This window comes from Nomascus leucogenys, chromosome 11 (assembly GCF_006542625.1).
Source record: "Nomascus leucogenys isolate Asia chromosome 11, Asia_NLE_v1, whole genome shotgun sequence".
Lineage (NCBI taxonomy): Eukaryota > Metazoa > Chordata > Mammalia > Primates > Hylobatidae > Nomascus > Nomascus leucogenys.
In genome coordinates this window covers 63,202,844-63,220,845 of record NC_044391.1, presented here as the reverse complement: position 1 = coordinate 63,220,845, position 18,002 = coordinate 63,202,844, and the positions used below count along the sequence as shown (strand labels likewise).

The 18,002-nt window shown below is 41.1% G+C and overlaps 1 protein-coding gene across 20 annotated transcripts in view; it reads right to left on the bottom strand.

Annotated features, from left to right (window-relative positions):
* Nucleotides 1–7,133: 7,133 nt before the first annotated feature.
* PPHLN1 (periphilin 1) overlaps nt 7,134–18,002 on the bottom strand; it is a 125,322-nt gene continuing 114,453 nt past the window's right edge. For 8 of the 20 annotated variants that reach the window (XM_030822656.1, XM_030822648.1, XM_030822651.1 and 5 more), the window contains 3 exons: nt 14,352–14,466; nt 13,039–13,139; nt 7,134–9,796 (listed from right to left, as the gene is read on the bottom strand). In XM_030822656.1, the coding sequence (XP_030678516.1) occupies nt 9,410–9,796; nt 13,039–13,139; nt 14,352–14,466 (603 nt within the window). In that variant the 3' untranslated portion in view covers nt 7,134–9,409. Of the gene's footprint in view, nt 9,797–13,038; nt 13,140–13,821; nt 14,467–18,002 lie in introns of those variants that run through there. The other 12 variants (XM_030822658.1, XM_030822654.1, XM_030822663.1 and 9 more) reach the window with 4 other exon arrangements.

The following is an 18,002-nucleotide window of genomic DNA, read 5'->3' as shown; positions in this document are numbered from 1 at the left end:
TCCTGGGTTCAAGCGAATCTCCTGCCTCAGCCTCCCAAGTAGCTGGGATTACAGGCGTGTGCCACCATGCCCGGCTAATTTTTGTCTTTTTAGTAGAGACAGGGTTTCACCATGTTGGCCAGGCTGGTCTCGAACTCCTGACCTCAGGTGATTGACCTGCCTCAGCCTCCCAAAGTGCTGGGATTACAGGCGTGAGCCACCGCGCCTGGCCTCAGGACAGTTTTTAACAGTGTGGGCACACTTTGGTCTCTTGGGCTGCTGTTTTCTAATAAACTCCCGACTACTGCCATGGAAAAACAATATTGCTTGACCATCAGATTTTTCAACAGATACCAGGAATCTGAGTTTTTGTAGGAATCTCCCAGCTTTTAAATGCTAGCAACAAATTTAAATGTTTCTGAAACATTGTTGAACAAAATGAGCCTGTCATTAGCCAATCTCCAACCCCTGAGTTATAAATTCAGTAGTCTAGAGCTGATTCCCTTATCTCTTACAGTTGTTGAGGGGAGGCACAACTAATTCCTGTTTATAGAAATACATGTGATCTTTAGCCAGGTGCAGTGACTCACGCCTGTAATCCTGGCACTTTGGGAGGCTGAGGCAGGTGGATCACCTGAGGTTAGGAGTTCAAGACCAGCCTGGCCAACAGGGTGAAACCCCGTCTCTACAAAAAATACAAAAATTAGCCAGCCGTGGTGGCCTGTGCCTGTAGTCCCAGCTACTCAGGAGGTTGAGGCAGGAGAATCGCTTGAACCTGGGAGGCAGAGGTTGCAGTGAGTCGAGATTATGCCACTGCACTCCAGCCTGGGCAACAGAGCAAGACTCTGGCATAAAATAAAAATAAAAATTAAAATTAAAATAATTAAAATAAAATAAAATAAAAAATAAAATAAAATAAAATAAAATAATAAAATAAATAAAATAAAATAAAAAATAAATAAAATAAAATAAAATATAAAATTAAATTAAAATAAAATAAATAAAATAAAATAAAAAATAAAATAATAAAATAAAATAAAATAAAATAAAAGTGACCTTTTTGGATGCATGAAGAAGAAAATCTATTGGGATCCAAGAAAATTCCACTAAAAGTCTCTTTATCAATTCAATCCTAGTAACACAATTATGATAAAACCAATTTTAATTAGTCAGATGAGAAAATTGCTAATTGCCTGGTTAGATTCTCCAGCCATTCCCTGGAACAGTCTAAAAACAGAAGGCATGCTCCTATATAGTCACATGGGTTTTCTGTAAACTTCCACACCATTAGAAAGGCTTCCAGGTAAACTGGGCCAAGGAGAAATGTGCAGAAATAACTGAATTTTGCATCTCTGAGCTCACATTTTGCCAAGGTTATAGAATCATAAACTTTACTGGGGGGATAAGGTTTAAGGATGGCTTTTTCTTTATCTAAAGGGATGAGGTCTCACCCTGCCAACTAGACTGGAGTGCAGTGGTGGGATCACTGCAGCCTCAAATTCCTGAGCTCAAGCGATCCTCCTACCTCAGCCTTGCAAGTAGCTGGGAGTACAGAGGTACGCCACCATGCCAGGCTAAGCGTGGCTTTCAAAATGGTTTGGGTAGAGAATATGGAGGAAAAGTAAGACATTGAGCATATAAATAGATGGCCACAAGATTAGAGCCAATTCATTCTGCTTGAACAGACCCAAGTAGCTGGTCAAACATTCCCATTTAAGGGATCAGCTTCAGTCTCAACTTCTCTTTTTAGAAAAGAAATCTCACATCTCTATTGCTACATGCACAAGGTGCCGTTATGCCAGCTTTCAAAACAACTTGCAACCTACTGTCAAATCATTAGATTCCAGACATGGTAATAGTACCATTAGGAATACGAACCTTAAGCCAGACATGGTTGCTCATGCCTGTAATCCCAGCACTTTGGGAGGCTGAGGCGAGTGGATGGCTTGAGGCCAGGAGTTGGAGGCTGCAGTGAGCTATGATCACACCACTACACTCCAGCCTGGGTGACACAGACCCCATCTCTTAAAAAAAAAATTATCTTTTTTTTTTTGGAGACAGAGTTTCACTCTTGTTGCCCAGGCTGGAGTGCAATGGCATGGTCTCAGTTCACTGCAACCTCTGCCTCCCAGGCTCAAGTGATTCTCCTGCCTCAGCCTCCCAAGTAGCTGAGATTACAGGCACTCACCACCACACCTGTCTAATTTTTGCATTTTTAGTAGAGACGGGGTTTCACCATGTTGGCCAGGCTGGTCTCAAACATCCTGACCTCAGGTGATCCACCCACCTCATCCTCCCAAAGCACTGGAATTGCAGGCCTGAGCCACCGTGCCCAGCCAAAAGTATGAATCTTAAATATTAATAATTGTTTTAGCATTTTTCAATAATGGAACCAAGCAATTGCCATCGGGAAAGCCAATTCCTAGTCTGATAGAAATCCACCACAAAGCTGATCTTGCAGAGTGGCTGGTGCGAAGCACACTGGACTCCAGGATTCAGATGTGGGTTAGGAGACCCTCCTCTCTCATTAGCTCACGCAGGTGAAGTGCTCTGTTTCCACTCTGTAAAATGAGTGCCAGACCAGCTCAAAGGCTTCCTTCCAGCCTTAGTGTTCTGTGGTGACTGGACTGAATTTATGAGGTTAGCGGGAGCCTTCCTACTCAGCATAAAGTGTGGTTTCTCTTTTCCCTTTCACTTACCAACATACTTGCCTGGCAAGGATTCCTGAAAGGATGGAACCCTACCCCCACCCCCAAAGACCATGGATTATGGGAGTTGGGAACTTTAAAGAGGGCCTTTTAAAAATATATATTAATGTTTGGGACTTGGGTGGGCAAGAGGTTAAACTAAAGAAAGAAAAAGCAGCAGGCCGGGCACAGTGACTCACGCCTGTAATTCCGGCACTTTGGGAGGCCAAGGTGGGTGGATCACTTGAGGTCAGGAGTTTGAGACCAGCCTGGCCAACATGGTTAAACCCCATTTCTACCAAAAATACAAAAATTAGCCAGGCGTGGTGACACATGCATGTAGTCCCAGCTGCTCAGAAGGCGGAGGCAGGAGAACTGCTTGAACCCGGGAGGCAGAGGTTGCAGTGAGCCAGGATCGTACCACTGCACTCCAGCCTGGGTGACAGAACAAGACCGTGTCTCAAAAGAAAAAAGAAAAAAAAGACAGAAGGAAAAAAGAAGCTTGGGGATGGTTATTTCCCTATCAGTGCATATGCTTCAAGTTTGAAGTTGACTTTATCACCATTAAGTAGACAGTTTGGAGATAATTAGAGTATGTGGAGGGCAAGATATTTCACTCCACGTTATTTCTCCCAGTTACCAGGAGGAAAAGTGAGATTTTGTTCCCCACCTCTCAGTCCTATCAGCAGCAATCTTAGTCTTGAATCTCTGAACATGTTGTAAGCAAAGCTGAAAAGGTGCTATGTTTAATTGATGTTGGTTCCTAAATAGGAGAGTTAAATTACCAGGTTCATTCTACTTAAATGGCTCTTCTCAAACTTCACCACGTGTTCTGGTGCAGCAGCCAGAGACTGCATCCCTGGCTGCGCTGTGGCTTTGGGTGCTGGAAGTCCCTGTTCTACTTACCCCCCAGCAGCTCCTCCTTACCAATCACAATGGTGTTTTCTAAAACAGCTCCAGCCCAGGCATGGTGGCTCACGCCTGTAATCCCAGCGCTTTGGGAGCCCCTCTCTGGGAGGCCGAAGCAGGAAGATCTCTTGAGCCCAGGAGTTTGAAACCAGCCTAGGTAACATAGCAAGATTCAGATAGTGAAATAATGGAAAAACTTGGTGCTTCTCAGAATTCTATGAAATATTTAGTATATTAAACCTAAAATTAAAATATTTTAAATGGCATCCAATATAGTATACTAGAGTCTATTCTACAAAACTAGTAGAATATAAGTGTGTGGGTTTTTTTGTTTGTTTTGTTTTGTTTTTTTTTTGTTTTTTTTTTTTTTTTGAGACAGCCTCTCCCTGTTGCCCATGCTGGAGTGCAGTGGCATGATCTTGGCTCACTGCAACCTCTGTCCCCTGGGCTGAAGTGATCCTCCCACCTCAGCCACCGTGCCCGGCCACCTGGCAGATGGTATTATAATGCTACAGCATTATCACTAAAATTGTCTAAGGTTTTAAAGTTTTTTCCCCATTAAAAAAAGAAAAAAAACACTTGGCTGGTTGTGGTCACGCCTGTAATCCCAGCATTTTGGGAGGCCGAGGCAGGTGGATCACTTGAGATCAGGAGTTCAAGACCAGCCTTGTCAGCCTCATCAACATGGCAAAACCTCACCTCTACAAAAAATACAAAAATTAGCCAGGTGTGGTGGTACGTGCCTGTGGTCCCAACTACACGGAAGGCTGAGGTGGGAGGACTGCTTGAGCCCGGCAGAGGTTCCAGTGAGCCAAGATCACGCCAGTGCATTCCAGCCTGGACAACAGAGTGAGACCCTGCCTCAAAAAAATTCACACACACACACACACGCACAAAACCATCAATCTGTGGGAACAGAGCTGAAAAAAAAAGACATGCTATATAATGAGGCTGCGTCTGCTGCTATACAAATGTTCACAAGGCTGTAACAATACTTACCAAGATTTAAAAGACAGCTTAAAACTCTTAATTCGAAGCCTTTTTTAGAATCAGTCCCTTACCCCAAGATTCCCATTACAATGGAAAAGCAGGAGTGGTGCGGCCTGCTCAGGGCCTACACTGGGGAAGTGGATGCTTAGATGTTATTTTACAAAAATAATAAGTTTGAGGAAAAAGTAAGCTGCTATAACAAGAAACCAAACAAAAATGTGGCTTAAAGAATCAAGGCATTTATTCTGCTCTCACATAACAGTTCACTATTCCATGTGGTTATGCAGGTTCCTTCCATCTTGTGGCTGTGCAAAAAAAAAAAAAAATCAAGGCTGCATTGCTATTGCTACTTTTGGGAGGGGATAAAAGAGCATGGAGGAGGCACAGTCACTGTCGTCAGGTTCCCAACCTGGAATTGGCAGCATTTCCACTCAAATTCCATAAAACTTAGTTGCTTCATCACCCCCAAAACTACAAGGAAAACAGCAAATATAGTCCCAGTTAGGCAGGCATGTTATTCAATGTCAACCTCTATTACCATGGAAAAAAATGGGAGAACAGATTGTGTTAACTACCTCAGTTACTGGTCCACCCCTACCCTTTTTTTTTTTTTTTCCACTAAATTGGGTAACATCAGTGCTCTCAAGAGAACTGGCAGGAAGGAGGTGACAAATACATCATGCATAACCCACAAGCCTTGACCTGGCAAGCAGAAAGTGGCCATTATTCTCAGGAACTCCAAAAGCCAGCCTGAGCAGTGTTACAGCTATAAAGCAACCTGGGTGGCTGGCTGCTGGCAGCACTGAATCTTGTCTAGAATGAATACTTAAGAGATGATCAGATCACCATCTCCAAAACTGTTGCCAGAGAACTGTCAAGAGACTTCCCTGGAGCTCAGGATCCATTACAGGAAACTCTGAAGTGAAGCTGAAACCAAAATATATTTTGGCAGTATAGCAGAGTCTTTCCTTAAGGAGATCTGGCCTCCCCTTCCTTCAAGAGGTTCTAGATCTGTGAAGTTGCTGAGGGCTATGAGAAATCCACATCTCTTGCAAGAATGCTACATAGGTAATGTTTCCAAATTTCATTAAGTAGGAGAGAAAGAGTAAATAAGCTATAAACATTCAATATCCTTCCCATTCTGCTCTCAACTTACCTTTTCCCACCTTCATCCCCTGTCATCTTCAGCACAGAGCTTCAGGACACAGGACACCTTTCCCTCCTCCTGGATTTCTAATAAATGCTTCCCCTCTCTGCCTGAATAAGTCATATTCCTCCAAGACCCAGGGGTCAAATATAATTTCCTTTGTGAAGCCACCTTTACGTTAACAAATATGAGTATCTACTATGTTTTAAACTATGCTAAGAACTGGAGTCCCAAAGACAAGTTTCCTGCCCTCCAGGAGTTATTACAAAGATAGAGGACCTTAATCCTACAATTCTTTGAAATTCAGATTCATAATTACACAACTATTGAGTACCACTGTATCAGGCGCCACCTTTCTTAACTACTTCTCAGAAGACTCCCTAAGTCCCTAGAGTGAATGCAGTAGCGCCCCCTATGTGTGGAGATATGCTCGAAAGCCCCAGTGGATGCCTTAAACCATGGATAATACCAAACCCTATATATACCAGGTTTTTCCTATGCATATACACTTATGGTAAAGGTTAATTTATAAATTAGGCACAGTAAGAGATTAACAACAGTAAAATAGAACAATTTTAACAATATACTGTAATCGACTCTTTCTCTGATGATGGGATGTGAGATGGTAAAATGCCTGCATGGTGAGATGAAGTGAGGTGGATGACGCAGGCATTGTGACACAGCGTGAGGCTACTATTGACTTCCTTTTTTTAAGACAGGGTCTGGCTCTGTCACCCAGGCTGGAGTGATATTGGCATACTGCAGACTCAGTCTCCCGGGTTGAAGCGATTGTCATGATTACAAGCGCCCACCACCATGCCTGGCTAATTTTTGTATTTTTAGTAGAGATGGGGTTTTCGCTATGTTGGCCAAGCTGGTCTTAAACTCCTGACCTCAAGTGACTCACCCACCTTGGCCTCCCAAAGTGCTGGGATTACAGGCATGAGCACTACTATGACCTTCTGATGACGCATCAGAAGGAGGATCATCTGCTTTGGGTGATCCTGGATCATGGAACCGTGACATAGTCAATGGCTGGATGTCAGGAGTAAATGGTACAGATGACTAACAGGTGGGTAGTGTGTACAGTGTGGATACACTAGAGAAAGAGATGATTCACGTGGGACAAAGCACGGTGCTACAAGATTTCATACAGAACGGCACACAGTTGAAAACTTACGAGTTGTTCTGAAATTTTCCATCTAATATTTTTGGACAATGGTAGCCATGGTTTACTTATACATGGAAAGCAAAACCACAGATGAGGGGGCACTGCTGTAGTTTCTCAATTCTCATACTTCCTCTATCCTGCTGCTGAGAAGGTGAACTGAAGACTAAGAAGTAATCTTGCAGTAGAGAGTAATAAAGCCCACATTTTAGCAAAATACGTTAAGCCTGTTAAAATAAGAGAAAAGACAATCTACTTAAATGTGGTGGCTTTATTTTGCACTTTTAATTCACAAAAAGCTTTACAATATCTACATTCCAACTGTTGATAACCAAGGCTTTATGGTAAGACAATGAAAATTTTATCACATCAACTGGGCATATGCAAAAACAACGGATAATTTACAAACAAGTCTTTTTAATCAAGAACATTATGTAAAATACACACTCTGGTAAACATCTGAATTCATCCATCCTTAAAATTAGACTTAAGAGGCAAAAAAAAAAAAAAAAAACCCAACAGATTTTAACACTAACAAGCCTACCAGAATAATGCTGATGGCAAGCCATAAACAGCTTTAAATGCTGACTGTAATTTGGGGAAGGGGAGAAAAAGAAATTATCTGTTGTACCTATATTTAAATACATCTGTTAGTGAGACTTCTCTAATTTAATGGATTTCAACAAAGTGAACAGCTCCTGCGCCTCTGGTAGTTTCTCAAGTTTTGTTTTTAAACTTGTGACATCTTGACTAAAGGAACTGAACTCTGGGACTAGAATACTTATGGTAAGGAAAAACCCCAGGGAAGTGGGGAGAAGGAAAAACAAGACTAGAACTTTCTTAGTCTATCTAAGGTGGGTAACAAATAAAATCACTACTCATATGAGGGAAGAATACCAGAGTTGTTATGTGGGATTTAGCTTGGCTTATGTTTTATAAAAGTTAAATAAGTATAAACATCTAAATGGCAAAAATAAAAATCCAAAGTGGTCTCATTTAGGAAATTTAAAAAAATAATTGTCCTCAATTAGCTTTTAAATTTGCGGAATGGCACAATACATATTTTGAGACACCCATTATAGAATCTGTTAAAATTATGCATACTGCTACTTCCTCTTTTAATATAATTTTTATGTACTCTAGGGTAGGTATTATCAGTAGAGGCCACTAAAAATAATGCCAGAATTCAAGTGAGAGAGAATAGAAATGGAAAGAGGAAGGGAGGATAATGAAATTGGGTAGTAAGTAATAACAAACATGAGTTTTAAAGTTTCCTCACTAATAACACAGAATTGTATATTTTGGCTCAATGCCACTGGGCTGCTGAAGTGACCAGGAAGTGAGTGGAATTCATCTTAATTGCCCCAGTTAGATTCTTAACTAACCCGTGATTTGGATGAGGGGTTGTTTCCATAGACTGCTTGGTAAGGGGTAGCTGTGCTGTGCTAACTGCCTATTCACTTTGTTTCTTTCAAGAACACTTTTGAAAGGACAAGAACCTGTAAAAGGCAGCAGAACAGAACAAAGAACTCATTAGACTACAGAGATTAACACAGCAATAATCTGCCAATAGTTTAATCATGGACATGTTACAATCATCTTGTTTCTTGAGATGGAGAGTATGGGCCTATAAAAAAATTTAAAAAATAAAATTCCACTATTCCTGGCATATTCCAAAATTTTCCTCTTTTGATTAGAATTTTTTTGGACAAGTCCCATGCCGAGTCTGTCCTGAAGACTCTGGCTGAGCGATGGGTGAAAGGAGTATTCTGACACAGGTATTTTGCGTGAGAATGGCTAGGGGACTGCCAGCTTTAGCACAGCCGAAAAGAGAATGCAGTCCTGATAAGCTGGAGCCATTTGTATTTATTCAGTACAGACAGAATACCAAAGGCCTGAAGCCAACACAATTTGTGAGTAATGAACATTGTCGACCCCCTTTGTAGGGAGCAGTCTTGCATGGTTTCTGGAGGACATAAGTAAACAAACTTATCTAGATAAATTCCTTTACACTCCCTTGCTACCTACTGTTCGCCCTCAGCCTCAGGGTAAGAGAATTAGCTGCCTTCAGCTTTATTCTCTCCCGAAGCTTTGGAAAACCTCCCAACCTTCCAATTGCATCTTTCCTTATAGCTTCTCCTACCAACCTGACCGATCTCCTACATCACCCCTTTTCTGTTTTTTGCATCAGGTTTCGTTGCTTGACGAGTACAGCTGTGTGCAGCAACAGTTTTGTCAGGCATAGCAGTTACTGCTTGTTTTCTGGCTTTACATCCTAGAATTAGTAAACAACAAGAGACAAACATGAGTATAATCAGTAATATTCTTTTCTAATTAAGAAGCGACCCCCAGGAGTGGGGGTCTATCCAGGAGAGATGTTTTTGCATATGCTTCCATATGGCTATTACTGAGGAACCCCACTGGGGGTATGTTAGTCCCTCCTAGCTAAAAAGTCACACTGCTAGAAGCTGGGAAGGGGGTGTCTGCCTAAGTAATAGGGCTGAAAAAAGGCAGATTTAGAAAATGGGCTTAATAGAGTGTAGCAGGTACAGGTAACAGGCAAAGTGAGAGAATAAAAAGGAGCAATACCTTGCGTGAGTTGCAATGTACAACAGAGAGCATAGCAAGGAACAAATTTTCTGGAGTGAATGGTGTCTGTGTTCGGAGCAGGATTCGCTCAGCCTCCTGAGTTGTCTTCTTCAACATCCCCCAGGTAATGTCTGGGGCTCCTGTCGTCCGACGAAGCTGTGTCGTCCGACGAACCCGTTTCTTCCGGGGCTGTGGGGGCTGCGGGGCCTGCGGAGGCTGCGGGGCCTGTGGGGCCTGCAGGGTTGTTTCCTTCATTTCTGGTACCGGGTTGGGTCCTAGCCCCACTATGGTAAGGTTTGATGCGTCATGCTGGAATCCAAAGAGGGCCTGAGGGGATGTGAACACAAGCATATCCTCTTCCCCATGTTAGCAAAACATTTGGACCATGCCATATATTACTATTTACATCTTTCCATAAAACTGCGGTTTTATGTCGAGGTTTTAGCAAAGTGCTTTTCTATAGCTAACTGAAACTTATCATCTAAATTTCAGAAATTAAGGGTAAATAAGGCTTGTGCTAGTAGCGTTGCAGGGTCTACTCATATTCTCCCTTTTTTGTTTTCTGAGCATATTTTTAAGGGTGAGGTGGGCAAGTTCTACTACGGCCTGTCCTTGGGGGTTGTACGGGATGCCTGTGGAATGTTGGATGCTCCAAGTGTGACAAAATTGTTGAGTGAGCTGGCGTAAGCCAGACCATTATTAGTTTTAATTTTTGTGGGCAGCCCCATAAACATAAAAGTTAAAAGAAGATGTTTAATGACAGATTGGGTGGACTTTCCAGGAAGAGCATGTGTGCTAATCAGGTGAGAATAGGTGTCAATGGATACATGTACATATCTTAGTTTTCCAAATTCAGGGACGTGTGTAACATCTGTTTGCCATAACTGATTAGGTTCTAGTCCTCTAGGGTTAACACCTGTTAAAGGAGGGGACGTGCCTGTGAGCTGGCAATCTGGGCATTGCAGGATAATTTGTTTAGCTAGTCTTTGGGTAAGTTGACATTGTTAAGCTTCTCTAATTTTGGTAGAAAAATTGATGTGATTGGGTGGCTTGGTTAAGCAGTGACGTCATAACCTGCAGGTCTGCTTGATCATTGCCATAAGCCAGTGGGTCAGGCAGTGAGCTGTGGGCTCAAATATGTGTGATAAAAATAGAATGTGTACATTGATCTAGCAATTGCTGAAGTCAAAGAAAAAAGGCACACAGAGTGGGCTCAAGAGTAGACTTAATGAGGGCTGTTTCAAGGTTCTGCAATAAATAAATAAGTAGGGCCAATATTAGGGCTCCAACCTCAACTCTCTGAGTACTAGAAAATCTAGATGGACTGAAGGAGTTATGTGGTTTCCACCAGATAGCCGCTTTTCCATTTTTACGAGAGCCATCAGTAAAAAGCATTACAGCATTAGGTATGGGGGAGGGAACTACCTTTGTAGGAATAACTACAGGAGTACTAGATAAGAACTGAAGTAGTTTGTCAGCAGGAAGGGCATGTTTTATATGGCCTGCATAATCAGAGAGTGCTAGCTGAAGGTCTAGAGATAAGGGAAGACTACTTCGAATTGTTTTTTACTCAAGGGAATTCTCATGACATCAGGGTCATAACCTAGCAACTGATGGCATCATCTGCTGCTTGTATAGATGACTTTACTAACTAGCTGGATATAGGGAGATAGTGTTTTAGTCCCGGTATGTGAGCAAAAAGCCTCTTCTAGGAAATGCAGCCCCAGGGCCATCTGTCCTATTAATCCTGTAGGGGAAATGTTTAATAGGAAGAACAAACAATTGGACTGAGTATTGTGAGTCTATGCGATCTAGTTGCCTCTGAGAAATAGCTTGATTTCCTCAATTTCTCTTTTTGCTGTGGGGGTTAAATACCTGGGAGAGTCTAGGGCTATGCTGCCTTTTAGGATAGAAAACAGGTTCTGCAATTTATCAGTAGTTATGCCCAAGGTAGGGCAAAGACAGTTAATATCGCCTAGCAATTTTTGATAATTATTTAAGGTATGTTAGTTGCTAGTACTTAATTTAACCTTTTGAGGTCTTATTGACCAGGAAGTTAGTATGTATCCAAGATATTTCTAAGGTGAGGACATCTGTACTTTTTCAGGTGCTATGATTAAACCTCTTAACTGTGTATTCCTTACGACAGAGGCATATAAACTCAAAAGTACTGGCTCCATTGGGGCTGCTAGTAAAATATCATCCATAAAATGAAGAATCTTGCAACTAGGATATTATTTTCTACTGGGGAGCAAAGCCTGATTTACATAATACTGACACATGATAGGACTGTTCAGCATTCCTTGAGAAAGTACTTTCTAATAAAATGGATGAGCTGGCCTTTCATTATTGATAGCTGGTATTGTAAATGCACATTTTTCTCTGTCCTGTTCTGCCAGGGGAATAGTATAAAAGCAGTCTTTTAAGTCAGTAACAACTATAGGCCAATCTTGAGAAACTGCTGCAGGGGAAGGGAGCCTGTTGAAGGGGCCCCATAGATTGCAAATTAGCATTGATAGCTTGTAAGTCATGCAAAAGTCTCCATTTGCCAGACGTTTTGGGAATGACGAAAATAGGCAAATTCCAAGGGCTGTTTGATGGTTCTACATGGCTGGCTTTTAATTGCTCCTCAACTAATTCATTGGCTCCATTGTAATTTCTCTCCCTTTAAAGGCCACTGTTCTACCCAAATAGGATTTTAAGACAGCCACATCAGGGATAGAGGAGGAATTGTAACAGTGGCTATTACTAGAAAGAGGTTTGCTGTTTATGTAATTCATCAAATTCTGTCCTCCAGGAGAGGTACTGACTGGCCTCTAAAATTGTTTTAGCTAGCACTGACCAGTCCTATAGGGTTATACGGAAGTTGCTGCTATGGCCTTAATTAATCCTTTCGTATATGGGCTACTAGCAGCTCCGTTTTCTCTAACGCTTTTTCTTATCTCTTCATAAGCATAAAAAGTAATGGGTTCATATACTTGATTGCCTTGTCAATTTTGTATCACTGGGCAGGCCAAGAGGTCCCCTTCTAAGGCCACTTGCCTAAGACAGGGTCCCATAGCTGTAGTGTATCCCTTGTCTTTTTTCCAATTTATTGGGGGAGGGTGCTCAGGGAAAACCTCCGTTTCCTCTTTGGTATCTTTATCTGGTAACGGCGGGACTGAGGGAGGAAGAGGAGGCGATAAGGTGATGGTTCCTCCTCCTTTCCCTTCTTAGGCTCTTCTGTGTAGAGCAGGGCCAAAGTAGCCTTAACTAAGGCCCATAACGTTAAAGATGTTACTGGGACCCACTGCCCTTGTGCATGATATCGTTTAAGATTTCTCCCCACTTTTTCCCAAAGCTCTAGGTCCAGCGTGCCTCCTTCTGGGAACCATGGATTATGGGAAACAACAGTTTGCATTGGGTCCCTTAATTAAGCCTGCAAAACCGAGGCTCCGCTAGCTTTAAGCAGTTGTTTCAATACTTTTATATACTGTTTCTGTTGTGCGGATAGCTGTTATCCCATGATGAAACCCTAGCTTGAGAATTCCCCTGAACTTGGAAATCCCGAGCGGGCACCAATGACTTACTGACTGCGCAGTCTCTTCGCCTTCATTTTCGGGGGTTCCGTCGTGATCCATTTCAGCGTTCCTCACAGGGGGCACCTGCTGCCAAGTCTGTCCTGCAGACTCTGGCCGAGCGACCGGATGAAAGGAGTATTCAGACGCAGGTATTTTGCGTGAGAATGGCTAGGGGACTGCCGGCTTTAGCGCAGCCGAAAGAGAGTGCAGTCCTGATAAGCTGGAGCCGCTTGTATTTATTTGGTACAGATAGAATGCCAAAGGCCTGAAGCCAACACAATTTGTGAGTAATGAACATTGTCGCCCCCCTTTGCAGGGAGCAGTCTTGCACTCGATGATCAAAGGTTGGTTTCCGGAGGACATATGTAAACAAACTTATCTAGATAAATTTCTTTACACTACCTTGTTACCTACTCTTCGCCCTCAGCCTCAGGGTAAGAGAATTAGCTGCCTTCAGCTTTATTCTCTCTGAAGCTTTGCAAAACCTCCCAGCCTTCCAAGAAGGTTTGCGTCTTTCCTTATAGCTTCTCCTACCACCCTGACTGATCTCCTACACTCCCAAACTTAAAATATCCCTCATCTTCCACCTCAAACTGCCTCTTCTATTTATTAGTCTTGTATATGATATTATTTAAGACTCATACATCAGTGAGAGAGTCAGGAGTTTCAGGATTATTGTAATAGAAGACATTGAGTTCATTACTTGGAAAAACGGATTTTTTTCTGAGGTATCTGTCAGAGATTTAAGTGCTCTATTTTATCATTGAATGAGAATTATTCTCAAAGCAAATATTCTCTAAGATACCAAAGTATTCAGTTTATTAGGATAGTACACTTTAACATATTACAAGTTACAAAGCCTAAGAAAAAGCAAGCAACAAGTCAATAAAATCACAACTCAGAATTCTAACATTTTCAGATAGTATCATGTGTTGGGCAGGGAGCGGTGGCTCACGCCTGTAATCTCAACACTTTGAGAGGCTGAGGCAGGCAGATCACTTGAGGCCAGGAGTTAGAGACTAGCCTGGCCAACATGGTGAACCCCATCTCTACAACAAATACAAAAATTTGAATTAAACATTTTAAACAGACTATTTTAGATGTTTATTTAATATTGAAATGTTGTCAACTATCATAAAGTATTTCTCTGCATCACAAAAATTCCATATATTAAGGATTTACACAATCCAGGAAAAAAAATTTTTAGAAACTGTTTTTTTTTTTTGGCCTGAGCAAAAAAATCTAAAAAGGCTCTCCAAAATCTTGAGTGGAAGTATCATACTCTGCAATGAAATGCTTGAGTTCTTCAACACACCGCTCACCTATTTCATGTAAATTCTGCCTCAATGCAAACTGTATAGACTTTTCTAATGAAGGATCTTTTTCAATCAGCATTTTCACCACCATCCCGAAAGTTTCACAGTCTTGTCGGTAAACCTAAAAGGTAAAACACATTCTGGTTAGCTGAGAATGAAAATAACTAGTCAAATAGTTAGCTGACTGAATTGGCAGAATTTTGATGCTGACATCTGAAAGAGAGACACAATAGAGAAAGTGGAACCTTTCTCGCCCTTGCACTGTCACTATTACCAGAGGCCATTTAAACCTCTATCCTTGAGATCTGCTGACAATACCTGAATGAGAAGGAAAACATTAACATACCACATTACTGAATGTAGAAGTTTGGCATGGCATTTGTCGGTGTAAGGCAGTCTACTCAAAGGACATCAGACTAGAAATGGGAATAAGAACAAAGGCTAGGGAAGACATATCAATGACTTTGTTCATTTATTTGTTTGGAAGAAAAAAGTTTCTGAGCCCCTAACTTTAGATTCTTTGTTTCAATCATGATCAGATAACAAATTCTGTTTAGTGGCCTGGTGTGGTGTCTCACACCTGTTATCTTAGCAATTTGGGAGGTGAAAGCGTGTGGATCACCTGAGGTCAGGAGTTCCAGATTAGCCTGGCCAACATGGCGAAACCCCATCTCTACTAAAAATACAAAAATTAGCTGGGCGTGGTGGCGCTGTCTGTAGTCCCAGCTACTCAGGAGGCGGACGCAGGAGAATAGCTGAACCTGGGAAGCAGACGTCGCAGTGAGCCGAGATTGTGCCACTGCACTCCAGTCTGGGTGACAGAGTGAGACCTTGTCTCAAAACAAACAAACAAGAAAACAAACAAAAAACAAAACACCTTACTGTAAAGCTACAGTAATCAAGATTGTATGCCACTGGCAGAAGAACAGACAGAAAGATCAAGGACAGGACAGTCCAGATACAGACCCATACAAATACAGTGAACTGATCTTTTAAACAGAGCACAGAAGTAATTCAGTGGAGAAAAGATAGTCTTCAACTTGACAGTTACGTTCAAGACTTCACTGAACTTCAACAAGTTGAGCGGTGCTTGAACAACTGGATATCTACCTACATGCAAAATAATTTAGACACAGATCTTATACCTTTCAAAAATATGTTAACTCAAAATGGATCACAGACCTAAATATAAATGCAAACATATAATATTTACAGAAGATAACAGAGGAAAAAATCTAGGTGATCTTGAGTTTGGTGATGACTTTTAAATGTAACATCAAAGACAATCCAAGAAAAAACCCAAGAAATTGGATTTCATTAAAATTTAAAAATCTGTGCTTTGTGAAAGACACTGCTAAGGGCATGAACAAACAAACAGACTGGGAGAAAATCTTTGCAAAACACGTATGTGATAAACTAGTATCTAAAATATACAAAGAACTTATAACTCAACAATAAGAGGGCCGGGCGCAGTGGCTCATGCCTGTAATCCCAGCACTTTGGGAAGCTGAGGCAGGCGGATCACGAGGTCAGGAGTTCAAGACCAGCCTGACCAATAAGGTGAAACCCCCATCTCTACTGAAAATACAAAAAATTAGCTGGGTGTGGTGACACATGCCTGTAATCCCAGCTACTCGGGAGACTGAGGCAGGAGAATCACTTGAACCTGGGAGGCAGGGGTTGCGGTGAGCCGAGATTGTGCCACTGCACTCCAGCCTGGGCTACAGAGCAAGACTCTGTCACAAAAAAACAAAACAAAAACAAGAAAACAGTAAGAAACAACCCAATTATAAAACGGGCAAAAAACTGAATGACACCTCACCAAAGCAGACATTCAGATGACAAATTAACACGAAAAATTGTTCAACATCATTTGTTATTAGGAAATTGAAAATTAAAACAATGAGTAGTGAGATACCACTACACATCTATTAGAATGCTTAAAATCCACAACTTAAATTTAAATTTGATTTAAATTTAAATCCACAGCTTAAAATCCACAAAAAAATTTGACATCACCAATTTCTGTCAAAAATGTAGAGCCACAGAACTCTCCTTCGTTGTTGGTGGGAATGCAAAATGGTACAACCACTTTGGTAGACAGTCTAGCAGTTTCTTACAAAGCAAAATAGTCTTACCATACAATCCAGCAATCCCACTGCTAAGTATTTATCCAAAGAAGTTGAAAACTTATGTCCACACAAAAACCTGCATACAAATCTTTATATCAACATTATTCATAACTGCCAAAAGTTGGAAGCATCCAAGATGTTCTGTAATGGATAAATGGACAAACTGCAGTATACTCATACAATGGAATACTTTTCATCAAAAGAAGTGAGCTATCAAGCCACAAAATGACACCAAAGAATCTTAAGTGAAAGAAGCCAGTCTGAAAAGGTTATACACTATGATACCAACTATATGACATTCTGGTTATTAAAAAAACAAAAACAAAAACCCATAGACACTAAAGAGATCATTAGTTGCCAGGTGGAAGTGGAAGGGACAAACAGGTGGAACACAGGACATTTCTTAGAAAGATGAAATTATGCTGTATGGGACTGTATGGTAGGATACTGAATGATACATTATGCATTTGTCAAAATTCACAGAACTGTAGGAGACAAAGAGTGAATCCTAATGTAAACTATGGACTTTAGTTAATATTAATATATCAATATTGGTTCATCAATCATAACAAGTGTATCACAGTAATGCAAAATGTTAATAATAGGGGAAACTGTGTAGGGAGAACGGGCATATAAGAACTCTCTTTGCTCTTGCGGGTTTTCTATAAATCTAAAACAGCTCCAAAAAAAAAAAAAATCAAAATTTTTTTTCAAAAATAATCACACAAAAGTGAAAAAAGAAAAAGAGGTTTCTTAACTTTTGTGCCTGAGTTTCAGTACCTACACCTTACTGTGCTGTTTCAGAATTAAGTAAGATAATGCAGAACACTCAGCATAGTGCCTGCCACATAGGAAGCATTTAATCTAAGGCAGCTATAGTGATGATGATGGAAAGAGGAGAAACAACTGTTCTGACTTTGTCTATAGAAGGGAGTAGTAGAAAATAGTGTTAGAGCTGATAAGTTCTCTCTAGGAAAACAAAGAAAAGGAAAAGGAAATGGTGTTTGAGGGGAATGCTATTGGCTTAGCACAGCTAAAGCGTAGGATATTCACCCTGAAAGGAGATCATGAAGAGCTCCTTCAAGGAGCTTAGACATCAACCAATAAATTAACAAAGAGGGAAAGAGCTACAAGTAGAAACTGGAACCTTTGGATGTATCAGGAAGAGAAAAATGAGCAAGAATCTATGCTTTGGGTTCCTGCTCCTGAGAGCCAGGACAATAAATATGACAAGATGTGTGAAAGAAAGATGAGATTAGAGGCTTTACAAGTACAGTAGTCCCCACTTTATCTGAGATTTCAGTTACCTGCTGTAAATTGCAGTCCAAAAATATTAAATGGAAAACTCCAGAAACAAACAATTCTTAAGTTTTAAACTGCATGCTGTTCTGAGTAGTGTGATGAGATCTTGTGCCATCCTGCTTCATCCTGCACAAGACATAAATCCTCCCTTTGTCCCATATTCAATCTTTATATACTACCCACCTGTTAGTCACTTAGTAGCCCTCTCAGCTGTCAGATTGGT